Here is a 14,633-nt window from a genome sequence, read left to right as displayed (position 1 = left end):
CAGCAAGTATGAGAGAGATGAGTCTGCTTTTTTTTTTCTTGTTTTAACTTCTTTATTTTTTTTATTTAGTCGGCAGAAGGTCTGCAACATTTTAGGTAACCTGAAGATGTGTTAAGGATAGATTAGGCAGGCTAATAAAAGAAAGTTGTCATGAAAGAATCTTTGAATAATAAAAGCATGAGTTAATAATTCAGCACAAGTGGCAATCTTGGTAGTCCCTTAGCAGGGCAACTCTGCTGGGTAAAAGGAAATCTTCACAAAGTCCTTTTGTGCAGTTTTGTGGCCCTGAATTGCATACGATTTATTGAGGTGCTGGAGTGTGTTCAGAGAAGGACAACGAAGCTGGTGAAGAGTCTAGAGCATAAGTCTTATGAGGAGCGGCTGAAGGAACTGGGGTTGTTTAGCTTGGAGAAAAGGAGGCTGAGGGGAGACCTTATCGCTCTCTACAACTACCTGAAAGGAGGTCATAGGGAGGTGAGGGTCTTTCTCTTCTCCCACATAACAAGGGATAAGACAAGAAGAAATAGCTTCAAGTTGTGCCAGGAGGTTTAGGATGGATATTAGGAAAAATTTCCTCACTGAAAGGGTTATCAAACATTGGAACAGGGTGTACAGGGAAGTGGTTGAGTCACCATCCCTGGAGGCACTTGAAAGATGTGGTATTTGGAAGTGTAGATGTAGTGCTGAGGGACATGGTTTAGTGGTAACTTGGCAATGCTAGGTTAACAGTTGGACTTGATGTTAAGGGTCTCTTCCAACCATAACAATTCTATGATTCTGTGATTGCCCAGATACAGAGCTCAATAAGTTAAACATTGAAATTAAAGCTTAAGATATGCTTTTATGTCTTGAATTTATCATTTTATAACTTGATGTACTTTCACAGATTAAGAGAATTCATGGAGATGCTATTAGCAAATGCAGCTGACCTGGAAAAGTCATTAGGTGAGCAGCAGACCAAGAAGAAGAGTGCAAATGAAGGAAGAGAAAGCACTGATCTTCCAAAAAGCAGAATCTGATCTAGCACATGATGTACAGGGTAGGGCACTGACAGTCAATACTTCTAACACGCTCAAAGGCGAACCTAGGTCATCATTAAAACAGTGTGATTACAAACCTACATGATTGCTAGCTCCTCTTCAGATCCAAAGTAGGCAATTTCAGATTTAGGTGATTAACTTCTGGGAGATGCTTAGGAGTAAGTAGGGAGCAGAAATAAAGTTAATAGGTGTAACTCAATGTATGTTTTCAGGAGAGTGAATACACTGTACTTGGGTACTTCTATAGTCTTTATAATGCAAACCTGACCTCTTTTGCTTAATAAAGAGAGGCACTGACAGGCTCTAAAGAGAATGCTGTCTGTCTTTCTCAGCAGTGAAGAAGGTGACTGTTCCTCATATTACTCTTTGCCTGTGCTTTTGATTCTCACTCTCTATTTTTATACCTAGGTCTCTGTTTCCGTTGGTTCTGTGCCACTGTTTGGTGCTTAGCTTCCTACTTTACCCGAGTTGTGTAGACAAAAATGAAGGGAAGAGGAGGCATCAGCATCATTTAGGAACACAGTGACTTTCTTGCACATCCAGAAGGACAAATGCAAAAGTCCTAGGACATTGAGGGGAAAGAAATATGGAAATTAACTTAAAGAGGTAAAGTGAGTGGATGACCTAGGCAAAGTGAAAGAGGTAGGAGAACTGACTGAAAATGGAGTAGAAAATAACTGAATGTACTAGAGGTAGAAGATGGAAAGGAAAGACGAGAGTGGAAAGAGACAAGATGGAAAAAAGTATAGAAACAAAAATGAGAAAAAGGGGAGGATAGTATAAATAAAGATGGAAAGTTGAAGTTTAGCTGCAGCTAGTGATAGGAAAAAAAAACAAACAACTAAAAAGCTCACATATGAAACAAATATTTAAGAAGGAGACTAGGTAAACAGGAAAAGAAGAAAATGATGGGTTTAAGAGCCAGGCTATGAACAAGAAGAAACACTGCCAGATTTAGAGCTACCAGTCCAACTTGGATGTCCATTTAGGAGAGCTTGGGAGTCATTAATGGAGACTTGAACTGATAGGATCATCTAAATCTAGTATCAATAGGGTAAATAAAGCAATCTTTTAAGTAACTGTGCCAGAATGTATCTATTCCTCAGAAATACAGCTTACTGCTAGACCCTTCAGATTTGAGATCTTCTTATAAGAGGTTTAAAGTTAACTAAATAGTAATATGCCTGAACATGAGAATAATACGTATGAAATGTTTCATGTACAGGTATGAATGGGGCCCCCCAAAATATAGGCTAAGGACGACCTGACTAAAAATTAATTTGATAGGAAAGGAAAAGGTGACATAAGTAAAATTAAATTATAATCATAGAGCTCAAAATTTATGTATCAAAAAACATTAAAACCAGCAAAGAATAAAAGGTGCTGTTGCAGATGTAGTGATACTGGTTGTGTATTATCTATGACAAAGTGTCATCAGGATCTAGTACTATGAGCATCAAATGGGAGGAATCATGCCGTGAAAATAGTTTATTGTCACTAATAAACACAGATGCGTGTGTATAAGAAGTAACACAGAAGTTATAAAACATTGGAACTATACTATCACTATACTGTGAATTATGTCCCAAGGTGGTTTAGTATAAAGTTAATAAAAGTTCTTGCAGCAAAACCAAGTTTCTACCATCTTCTCCTCCTTTCCAAGCGAGTACCTCAGGTATTAGGATACAGGATGATACGTCTTATATTGCTGTTTTCTTTGGCCTAGAATGGCATAAGTTTCAATTGTTTCAATAAGGAAGTAGAGAACATCCCATGGCTTATGATGAAGGCACTTTCTAGGGAGATGAGGAAAGAAGTTTGAACTCCTTAACAGAATTGAGTCTTCAGTTTCTGGGCAACTGCTCTGACGTGCTCGTATACAGTTTCAAGATGGGGACAGCTACCTTCTAACTTTGTCCCGGTTCTCAAACTGTAAAGAGCGGTATGCAACACATATGAAGAGAAGCATGGGGTGAGGCAGTAGCAAGAGCTAGGGAAACAAATGAAGTTATAATCATCTGGAAGAGACTTGTTTGACCAGAGTGTGTTTCAACCAGTTCGCTGAGCTGAAATTAGTGGTGATGGCTTGAGCTGAAGAATCACGGTCTGTGTAGAAAAGTGACAAAGACTGTGGCAAGACAAGAAAACATTTGGCACTAGAAGAAGCACTTACAGGCTTTGTGGTGACTTTGGAAAGGTGAAAGTTATTTTGTCAATGTCTAAGTTGTTAATGTCCTTCCATTTAGAATGGCACAGTATGTGACATTATGGTTAATAAATTACTGAAAGGATTTTGAAGTCATCAGAGAAATATAGCAGAAGACAAACAGAATGAGTCAGAGAGATATCCATCCTTAAATTTTAGACTCGAAGTGAGAAATAATTCAATATACGCTGGCAACCAGGAGAAGCAAAGAAATGTATTTTCTGTGGGTCTTTGTTCTCTGTGGTTTGCCTGAATTGAGGTTTACAATGCAGATCCCTCTCCATACCCCAACCCGCCACCTATTTTCTTTACATACTATTTTCTAGAATAACAGCAAATACACTACTGCAAAGAAATTGTGACCTAAATACAAACAGGATTTTTTTCTGGCTCTTTAGCAGCCTTGGTTCCCACAATAGCAATGTTTTAAGCAGTCTCAGATGCCTGGGATGCAAAAGAAAAAAAAAAGTCACTGGTTAGATTCATACCAATGTGAAAAATGGGTTTAGGGAAAGATACAAAACAACAGAGCCTATTGAACTGAGCAATTTGGCACCACACCTCTATTTCAAACAAGGGAGAGGCAAGCTGCATGTGAAAAGATGACTCGTCAACAAGTAATTCAAGTGTGGAAAGTGACTTGAACATAGGAGCGAAGAAGTTGGGCATAGAAACAAGAAGTTTACATTACCTCAGGGGGGCATTTTGCAGTATCTTTAGAATTAGGGAGAATCCCATATCTCCAGAAAATCCCATACAGAGAACACAGGCCATATACTGAAAGAGGCCTGGTTTAACTGCAGGACTCTGTTTAAGGGATTGCTCGGTGGCTGTGTTCTGACTGCAGAACCTACTCTGTCATATTTTGGGAAGTCTGAGCTCAGATTGCTAAATTGAGACTGATGGAGTCTTGTCAGGCATGGATTCATCGTTGGGTATGAAACCCTTTCACTCCTGCCTTTGTGTTGCCTTATCATCTCTAGGTAGTGTCTTTCTGATCAAATAGTACTTGAGACATGGGAAATCACCAGAAACAATCTTGTACATCTTCTCCTTCAGAGAAGAGTGGAGTGGGAGTGCAGAAAATGCAGGAATCCCAAGAAAGTGAAGTGAAAGATGGGGTTGGACTGAAGTAGTATTGTGACCTTCCCCTGATATTATCAAGATGTTTTTTCCATAAATCTCATGAGTACCCATGGGCTAGAAGATGGTGCTACAGTCCACCATCTCACTAGAAAAGATGGCATATAAGAAACTCCGCAAATTTGAGTCATTGCCTTACAGTTTATGGGTATTGTTTTCCACTGTCGTTGATGTTATCTGGTTTGTGACTGATGGCTCTTCCTCTCCTCTGGACTTGATTTAATTCTAAGTAAGGCAGACAAATTGTAGGCACCACATGCAAGCAGGCACAGAGAGAAAATCTAGGTTTTTCTAGAGAATGACACTGCTTACCTGCTCGTTAATGGCTAAACTACATGGATTCTCCAGACTTGTCTCCACCTTCTTTTGCATACTGTTCACTGTTTTATCTGTTCACAGAAATTGTGTGTACATTTATACGGTATGCAGGTAATCTCAGTGTTGCTAAAAACTTACATACCAACAGGACTACATGCAAAAATCTAGAGCCTGGTCCTTGGAGCTGGTGACTTTCCACCAGTTCAGAACAGAGCTACATCATGACATGGAGTTGTTGGATATCGTATTTCAGGGATGTGAGTTACTGAAGGTGATATTATTTACAAAGAAGCAAAATGTCTTTTCAGATGTCGAAATAACTTGGAGTTCTTCAGTTAACATGTTGTATTTTCACACTTTCCTCATCTATAATATGTCTTTCTCTCTCCTATTGCTGTGTGAGACTCAGAAATAGCCAGAGGAAGGACTCTGCATAGTGTTCTTCAATGAAGCAAATTGAACACAGATTTATTGCTGCTCAAGCAAATTTAGGTGATTCTAGTTAAGTTACATAAAAATGTTTCTTGTGCAGGTATGATTTGAAACTGATGAACTTTTCAAGGCCCTAAATACCTACAGAACTATTTCTGTGTATAATTGTGTCACTCCCAAGAGAAATATCTGCACAGAAATATTTCTGTGGCACTGCATGTCACTGCTCCTAATTCAGGCATATCTGTATGTAGAACTGTTTCAAGGAAGGCTTGCATAGGAACGTGAGGACTTTTCATAATAAAATAGTTAGATTACTACAACCTCTAGCATAGATACATGTCAGTGTATTGCTATCCTGATATATACTTAATTTTCATTTGCAGGACTTGATAAAACCAGTGTATTCTTTGCTACACCCAGATGTTTGTACTGACATTAAAGGACTCATACCATTTAATTTAACCAAGCTAATTAAAGTGGTGCAATTTTTGTATGTCAGCAAAGCCTAATAGGCCTATGTATATAGATACTGCATACAGGCAGTATCCAAGCACTTCAGAGGTTATCAAGTTTATCAGCAAACGGATATTTGGGCCTGGTATGTTTTATCAACTGTTCTTGCTGCAGGGATGGTTTCTGATGCTGTTAGTCAACTGGATTCATATGAACCCACTAGGTACATTTTTATTTAGTGAGCTTTGAAGGTGTTTCAAAATTTGATGCTTAGATGAATTTTCAAGAAATTACTGGAAAACGAAACTCTGGGGAAAAAGAAAACTAGAAAGCCCCTAAGCCTCAATCCAATTGAAACTGAAATTATGTTTTTCTGTGTTTCAATTTTTGCCTTTCACTAGAAAAATCAATATTACTACAGACCAGATCCTGAAGTGTTTTCTCAATGGAAGTTTTTCCTGAATTAAAAATCAAGGCCTGCAGGACTGACTCAGCATTACCACTGGAGCTGATGGAAATAACTAAAATTATTGCAGCCATGGATTAATTTTGTATAGATTTAAAGGCACTTGGGGAACATTTAATTAGAAAAGAACAAATATCAGTATATCACTTATAAACTGTGCAGTCAGCATAAACTGTATAAAGCTAACATTTTGAGAAAGACTCTTGCATTTGTACAGCGCTACTGTAAATAAGCCAAGCTACAGTATTAATTTGTAAAATGAAAATTAGAGTACCTTTTTCATGGGTACTATAAAACTTACAAAAAGGCAGGAAGCCTAGGATAAATCCTAGGATTTATGATCCTGAAATTAGAAGAAAAATTTTCTAAGAACCTGAGGTTTAGAAACATGTTGGAAGGGAATGAAAATATTACAGAATATGTTCTAGAATGGCTGGTTAAGCGTGTGTGTGTTATCTCTGTTCAGAGTTACGTTCTGTGGTGTTTTGCAATACTTTGGATGTGCGCAGTCTTAGCTGTCCATGGAGAGACAGGATGTGAGGAACGATGAACCCAGGTAGTGTGTAACTGGTGAGGTGGGCCAGGATTTGTTCATCAGCCCTTCCTTGCTTGGAGACCCAACTGGAATGCACAAGAGCAGAGCCTGAATGTCTATCAAAAGTAACTCACTGGGGTCTAGGAAAAGTGTGAAAGGTTCCTTGCTGATATTAAAAACCCCTGGATGTGTGATTGGTGTCTTTCATTCACACACCGTAAGTAAAATTAACTTGTGGCTAGAAAGGCATTGCCTAGAGATGAGTTTTGTTTTCCCATCACTTCTTAGCATGGGCATCGTCTGTTTCCAGGAGAGTTTGTACCAATATGTTCCTTAAGGCAGGGCCTTAGATGTTGCTAATGTTGCTGTGGCTTTTGACCTTTTATTCGTGTGCTGTTTGTTTGTTAGAGGACTTTGTGGCTGTACATATGGGAGGTGTGGGGCAGAGATAATCCATGGACTGTCTGGATGAAACTACTGTTGCATTGCCTGGAAAACTCAGGGTGTGTCCCTTCACGCTTCTGTTTTACCTGGTGACTGCAAGTTATTTTGACACTCGGATGAATAGTTCATGAATATTAGTGCTGCTATAGCTTTTAGCAAGGGGTTTGTTTGGTTTGGTTCTTGCTTTTTTTGTTGTTGATTTTCTGTGAGGCTGTCGGGGCATTTTGTTCTGAATCTGTGAATATTATGGTCTTGAAAGTGGGTAGCTAGCCAAAAATTTGAAGCTGATTTATTTTTAAGTGTTTGGCTCCTGTTTAGACAACTGGATGAAATGGGCACGTTTCCACATGTTCTAGGCACTTGGCATCTCTATCTGCCCTTCTTGGTCTGCACAGACCTACATTTATCCTACTTAAAAAGACGAGCAGGGCTGGGTGGTTCCACAGCAGTATTTGCAGACACTGGGGTACTGGGCACATTAGGATAAATATGCGGGCAAATATTTGGGCTACAAAAATGGGCTCAGAATCCAACGAACCCATCAGCCAAAACATAAATAGGGTAATCCTGCTCTTAATGTTGTCTCTTCTGATAATGGTGGCCACTGATAAAAACTGATAATTGGATAATTGTTCTTAGCAGTGCTGAGTCAGAATTAGGGCAATTGTTCTCTGGGGTTTGTGCATCAGGTACATTATAGTAAAAACCTTTGGGATTCATAATGTAAGGTTGTATTCTCAAAAGTCATTCTACATGGTGAGAGGTGCCCAGGCCCACAGAAGGCAATGAAAGAGGTTTTGGCTGAATGTTTGGGTCACCCCCTCCCCTTGGTAGACCAGCCCAGTCCCGTGAGGATTCATTGGACATTCCAAAAGACTTTGTGGGACAAGCCAGGAAAAAACCAACAGGGAGAGAATTACTAGCAGAGAAGCAGTTGCTGCACTGGGTAGTAGGTACAACATAGTTGCACCCTGGAGGACTATGTCATAGAATAGCAGAATGGAATGGACCTCAAGGATCATCTGGTCCAACCTTTCAGGGCCTTTCTGGTCCTGTGATTTGTCTCATTAGATATGTCAGCTTAGTGACTTAAATGTTTTGCGAATGAATGCTTAAGTTTATTGCCTTTGCTGGGATCTGTGGCACTGGGTGAAACTTATTGTGGCTGCAGCACCCTCACCTCCACTGCTGTGTTTGTTCAATTTCATGGCCCTGTTTGTCAGTCCTCCATCACAAGGGCAGAGAAAAAAACCTGTAACTGGAAAACAGATCATGCTGCATCTTCTCTCCAGCTGTGCTTGATCACCTCAAGCCTGTCTGTTGCATTAGATGAGAAACTGAAGCCCACCTTAAATGCTCATAACTCGTGGGGGTGACTTGCAGAATTCTACCAGCCAAGATGCTGTCGGGGCACGGCGGCTGCAGCAAGGCCAAGAGGGAGCTGAGCGGGAGGAGAGTGGAAACTGGGCAGGGGGGCCCGCAGAGGTTGGGCAGAGGGCCGGTGCTGCAGCAAGGATGAATCTCCGAGGGAGCAGAGGGGCAGGTCTCCAAGAAAGAGGTCGTCAAACATACTGCAGCAACACACAGACGGCACCAGACCTGGCTGGAGGCCCGTTGTTTTTTTTTTTTTTTTTTTTTTTCGGAGCCCTGCGCTGATTCAACCCTCCCAAGCGGATGTACTTTAGCACTGCAGCAGCAGGTCCAGAAGTGCAGGCGGTTTGCGGCCCTTCTCCTCCACCCCGACTCCATCCTCCTCCCCGCGCCCCCTCGGCTTCAGCAGCGAAGCCGAGGGCGGAGACGAGGGGCTGTGGCGGCGCGGGAGCCGCACCCTTCCCGGCTCGGCAACGAGAACCCGCTGCCACCCGGGAAGCGAGGGGTCCGGCTTACCGAGGGGCCCGCAACACGTGGGTGAGGCCGGTGCGGCGGGGGGCTCCGGCGGGCCGCGGGAGCGGTGGCGGCTCCCGCCGTGTCGCTGTTCGCCGCCCAGGTGCTGAACCGCAGCCAGCCGCGGCTTAGCGTCCCTCCCCCGCCTCCTGCCGCGCAGCAGCTGGAGCCGGAGAAAGCGGATCCGGCGAGTCCCGGTCCCTCCTCCTTCCTCCCTCCTCCTCCTCCTCCTCCTTCTTCTCCTCCTCCCCAGAGCCGCCGGAGGGAGAGAGGTCGGAGCCGCCGCCTCGGGCAGCCGGCGAGCATGGACCGGGCGGCGGCGGGGCGGGAGGCGGCCGGCGGCTGCTGCTCGCCGCTTGCATGAGGCGGCCGGGCGGCGGCGGGGAGTGAGGCCGGGCCGGGGCCGGGAGAGGCGGCTCCGGGATCCGGTAGCTCCCCACCCCCGCCGGCCATGGCGGCGGCTGATCGGCGGAGTCGCGGCGGGGCGGCGGTGCTGGGCCTGCTGCTGCTGGGGCTGTGCGCCGGGCGGGCGGCGGGCGGGCCGCTCCGCTACTCGGTGCGGGAGGAACTGCCGGACGGCGCCTTCGTGGGCAGCGTGGCGAGCGACCTGGGTGTGGATCCGCGGCGACTGGCGGCGAGGGGAGCGCGGCTTACCTCGGGCAATGGCCGGCAGTACCTGGAGCTGGAGTTGGGCCGCGGGGCGCTGCTGGTGCGGGAGCGCATGGACCGCGAAGCCCTCTGCGAGCTGAGCCCCGCCTGCTTCCTCAGCCTGGAGTTGGTCATCGAGCAGCCCATCGAGGTGCACAATGTGGAGGTGGAGGTGCTGGACATCAATGACAATGCGCCGCGTTTCCCCCGCCAGGATTACCGGCTGGAGATCAGTGAGTCTGCCGTGCCCGGGGCCCGCTTCCATATCGAGAGTGCCCAGGACCCTGATGTGGGCACCAATTCTGTGCAGAGCTACCGGCTCAGCCCCAGCCGCCACTTTGCCCTGGACCTTAAAGGCTTCCAGAGTGGCAGCAAGCTCCTGGAGCTGGTGCTGCAGCAGCCACTGGACCGGGAGCAGAGTGCCCTGCAGCAGCTGGTGCTCACTGCAGTGGATGGTGGGGATCCTCCCAAGTCCGGTACAGCCCAGATCTCTGTACGAGTTGTGGATACCAATGACAACCCACCCACCTTTGACCGCTCCACCTACATTGTAAGCCTTCTGGAGAACGCCCTGCCGGGCACGTTAGTGGTCAAACTCAATGCCTCAGACCCCGACGAGGGCTCCAATGGAGATGTGATCTACTCCTTTGGCAGCTACACCCCACAGAAGGTGAGGCAGCTCTTTAGTGTGGACCCACATTCAGGGGAGGTGCGGGTTAATGGGACCTTGGACTATGAAGAGGCATCCTCTTATGAGATCTATGTGCAAGCCACTGATCAGGGCCCTGTGTCTCTGGCTGGGTACTGCAAGGTACTGGTCAACATTGTGGATGCCAACGATAATGTTCCTGAGGTGGTCCTGACCTCCCTGTACAGCCCAGTGCCAGAGGATGCAAAGGCAGGAACTGTGGTGGCCCTGATGAGCGTCACTGACCAGGACTCAGGGCTGAACAAGCAAGTGACTCTGCGTATTCCCCCTGGCCTCCCCTTCACACTGAACTCTTTCAAGAACTCCTACACCTTGATCACCCAGGGAAAACTGGACCATGAGAAAGCAGCAGCCTACAACATCACAGTTACAGCTACAGATTCTGGGAGCCCCCCTCTCTCCTCCCAGAAGGTGATCCATGTAGAGATATCTGACATCAATGATAATCCTCCACGGTTCGAGGAATCTGTGTACTCAGTTTACATCCCTGAGAACAACCCCATTGGAGCCTTGCTGTGCACTATCAAAGCCACTGACCCAGATGTTGCCGAAAATGCCTATGTATCCTATTCTCTACTAGATGGGGAGATTGAAGGGCTACCTGTTGCCTCCTATGTCTCCATTAAATCTGACAGTGGCAACATGTATGCTGTCAGGTCCTTTGACTATGAGACACTAAGGGAGTTCCAGGTGATTGTCCAGGCTCAGGATGCTGGGATCCCACCACTGAGCAGCACTGTCACTGTCTACATCTATGTGGTGGATGTAAATGACCATGCTCCACAGATTCTGTATCCTACCTCAACCAACACTTCAGCAGCCCTGGAGATGATCCCACGCTCGGCATATGCTGGATATTTGGTAACCAAAATTATAGCCATTGATGGGGATTCAGGACAAAATGCCTGGTTGTTCTTCCACCTGGTGCAAACCTCAGATCCAGGTTTGTTCAGGGTAGAGCTCCATACTGGGGAGATTAGGACTACTCGCAAACTGGTTGAGGACAGCACAGCTACCTTCAACCTGACGGTGGAGGTGAGAGACAATGGAGACCCACCAATGTCCTCATCAGTAGCCATCACTGTTGCTGTGGTGGACAGAGTTTCCAAGATCATCCCTGATACAAGAAGGCACATTAAAAGTCCGAGCAATTACTCAGAGATCACTCTTTATCTCATTATCGCTTTGAGCGCCATCTCCTTCGTTTTTCTTTTCACAGTCATTGGGCTTACTGTTATCAAGTGCTACAGATACAGTCTGTATGGGGACTCCTGCTGTGCAGGGTTCTGTGGGGTGAGAGAACGGTCCCCTGCTGAATTGTACAAGCAGGCCAACAACAACATTGATGCTAGGTTGCCCCATGGTTTAAAAGTACAACCCCATTTCATTGAAGTGAGGGGCAATGGGTCTCTCACTAAGACCTACTGCTATAAGGCCTGCCTAACTGCAGGATCAGGAAGTGACACTTTTATGTTTTACAATACCTGTGGCCCAACAGGAACTACCGGTCCCTCTGCAGTGATGACTGAGAGGCATCTGACAGGACAGAGTGGGCAGAGTGCACAAAACCTGATCATACTTAAAAATGACTCCATTACTCCTAATGAGGTGAGGCTATGTTGATAAATGGTCAGCACAGTGCTCTGAGCAAATCTGTACTCAAGCAGAGGTTCAAACTGGAAAACTCAGATTAAGTGTATTCCCTTTTGGGCTCACTGATGTACAGCTATGAAATGTGGTTCTAATAATCTAATCTGTGCCATGCATTTTGTTTCTAGGTAAATACTGGGGCTTTCAGGGTCCATTTGGTAAGTTCGGTATAGGTGTCTGTTTGAGATTCACTTCATTTTTGCAACGTATGCTATATAGAGTGTTGCTTCCTTCTCTTTTCTCTTACAGACTGAAAATTGCCTGCTGCCACAGGGTGCTGGGGAATGATACGTGGTCTTAAAGTTTTAATGTTAAAGCTAATACTGCAGGAAAAAATAAAAAGAAGTGATTAGCCTGGAAATCAATAGATTACTTTATGGTAGTTGTAGATGTTTGCTACTTCATTGATTTCGTCCCTAGGCAAAGCTGTTGAATTTAGATTATTGCAGTAATATGCTTTGCATACTAATGTGGGCATATTTGAGTTGTCTGAAAACTGCAATCCCTCCTTTGATAATGTTTGTTCTACCCAATGCTGCATTTCATGCTTTCTGGACAGTGACAATCCAGTGACATCTTTGTGGAGAATTACAGCAAGTTGCTGTCATTATGTTACAGTGTGACAACTTCTAACCTGCTGGGTTGCTATTGAAAATTGTTTAATACCTATGGTTTGTCCAGCAGCGTACTAAGCTTTTCAATATTTTCCTACAGTGGAGAATTAATGGTTGCTTTATGCTAGCATACAGCCAGTCTGCAGTTAGTGTGTGGTTTGCCTACTCTGTACCATTTCCTTTCTACATATAGCGCGACTAAACCCAGAAGCTCTCAGAGGAGAGACTAATTCTAGTTCACAAAAGGAAAATTTTGCAATTACTGTGTTGTATTTGTACCCTACAATTGCAACAGACTTAAGATCGGTTCGTGCATTAATGTGTGCTATGCCTCCAGACGTGGGAAAGCCAGGGGAGTAACTGTGGTGGAATAGAAAGGAACCAGACTTGTGTATTCTTGCCACAGAAATATAACTTATTTCTTAATTTCTTTATACTTATTCACATATAAAGATGTCAGCATCTTTTGCAACTGTTCTTTAGCTACACAAAGATGCACATATCTTAAGGACTAGCAAATCTTCCATAAAAGTGCTTTTAGAGGGTAATAATCATCCATTCAGAAATAATCCATTTAAAACTAATGCAGTGCTTTTTCTATAAATCACAGTGGCAGGGTATGGGGGAAGTATTTTTTCTTTTTTTGTACCTGAAAATCTTTCTGGAATCTGTTGATATGGGAGGGAACATGAAACATACTCTGTAAGTATGTATGCTGAAGAATCAAAGAGTGAAGTATACACCTTATGTCTGATTTTTCTGGCGAAAGAAAAAGGAGCAGTAATTGAAAAATGGCTTAACTTTGGATGTGAGACCAGTAGGAAATTAGTTTAACAGACAGATTCCTATCACATTTTAGGGAATCAATCCATTGCATGCAATGAATTAGCAAATTTTGAAACACTGGTGCGGATCAGGCAGCAGCAGCAAAGCCAGCCCAAACTTGGGGTACAAAAGTAGAGAAATGCCTAGAACAAACTAATGAATGCCTGCCTGTGTGGAGTTATGATCCAAAAGAGCAATCAATTATTCAAACAATTCTGTATGATTTAAACAGAGGTGAAATTCTGACAAGTTCTACTTGTCACAAGTTCTTTTCTTAGGTCTCAGCTTCTTAAACTGTCCTATGGTAGCGTGTAGTATGAAGATGAATCAATGCCAGGTGTACATGAGAAAATGGGTGGATGTAATGGCATTCACTAATTACTAGTTCTAGCTAATTGCATACTATAAAATCCTGTCTTTCTCTTGTTTCAAGCTCAGCATATGCACTGAAAATACCATCCATTGCTTAGCAACATCAAATTCTACTTTTTAAGGATAATCTTTGTATTACTAAATCTTCAGAGAACTGTGTTTCTTTTTTTAGTTGAAGTGAACTTTTAATCAGTCTTTAAAAGCCTATGCCTTTACCTGTGAAACATAGCAACAGGCATCGTTGTCCTTGTGTTGATTTATAAAGTTAAACTCCAATGTGTATGTTACTTCTGGTTAAAGTGAACAGGTCCTTTTTTCCTTCTTTTTTTTTCCCAGTGTTTGGAAACTGATACTCCATTTGTTGCTCAGTGATGAGGATGGGACCAGGTGAATGGATTTTCTATGCATAGATATCGTACATAGGGTTTCACAAAGGCTAATATTTTGCAAAAGTTGTTATACAATGAGAGGGAAAATATTTCAAAGTTATTTGGGATTAATCTCAGTACCACTTGATGCAATACGGTCTTAATCCTTTTCATATTTACTAGTAAAGTCAAAGATGTTAATAATTTCTTTACACTAAGTTGTGACTGTCTTCATTCGGTCATTAGAAGGATACAATGGGAAAACCCAGTGTATGAAGGTTAGATAGGGAATTCTTTGGGTCTGTTGAAGCGCTGATTCCTGCATGACTATTTTGACTTGTACTGCTTGTGTTGTGATGGTGGAGTGTGAGCTTGTTTCTGCAAGACAGCCTGTGCCTCTGCATTCACTTTGCTTGCCTGTGTGGTCCTTTATAGGTTTACAAGAATATCTCAAATCAAGTGTGTTTTGTAAAAGAAGAAATGTACTAACACAGCTGCACTGAAAACTTAGACACAATTATTG

The 14,633-nt window shown here is 43.7% G+C and overlaps 1 protein-coding gene across 7 annotated transcripts in view; it reads left to right on the top strand.

Moving 5' to 3' along the window:
• LOC309677149 (protocadherin alpha-C2-like) overlaps nt 1-14,633 on the top strand; it is a gene marked incomplete at its 5' end in the record, with an annotated part of 101,543 nt that overhangs the window by 43,223 nt on the left and 43,687 nt on the right. Inside the window, one exon of one of the 7 annotated variants that reach the window (XM_082489888.1) lies at nt 9,376-11,889. The exons of the other annotated variants lie outside the window; for them this stretch is intronic. Coding sequence (XP_082346014.1) covers nt 9,376-11,889 — 2,514 coding nt within the window. Of the gene's footprint in view, nt 1-9,375; nt 11,890-14,633 lie in introns of those variants that run through there. 7 annotated transcript variants of the gene reach the window in all.

This window comes from Vanellus vanellus (genome assembly GCF_965231255.1).
Source record: "Vanellus vanellus genome assembly, chromosome: 13".
Lineage (NCBI taxonomy): Eukaryota > Metazoa > Chordata > Aves > Charadriiformes > Charadriidae > Vanellus > Vanellus vanellus.
This window is presented reverse-complemented; position numbering and strand designations above follow the sequence as displayed.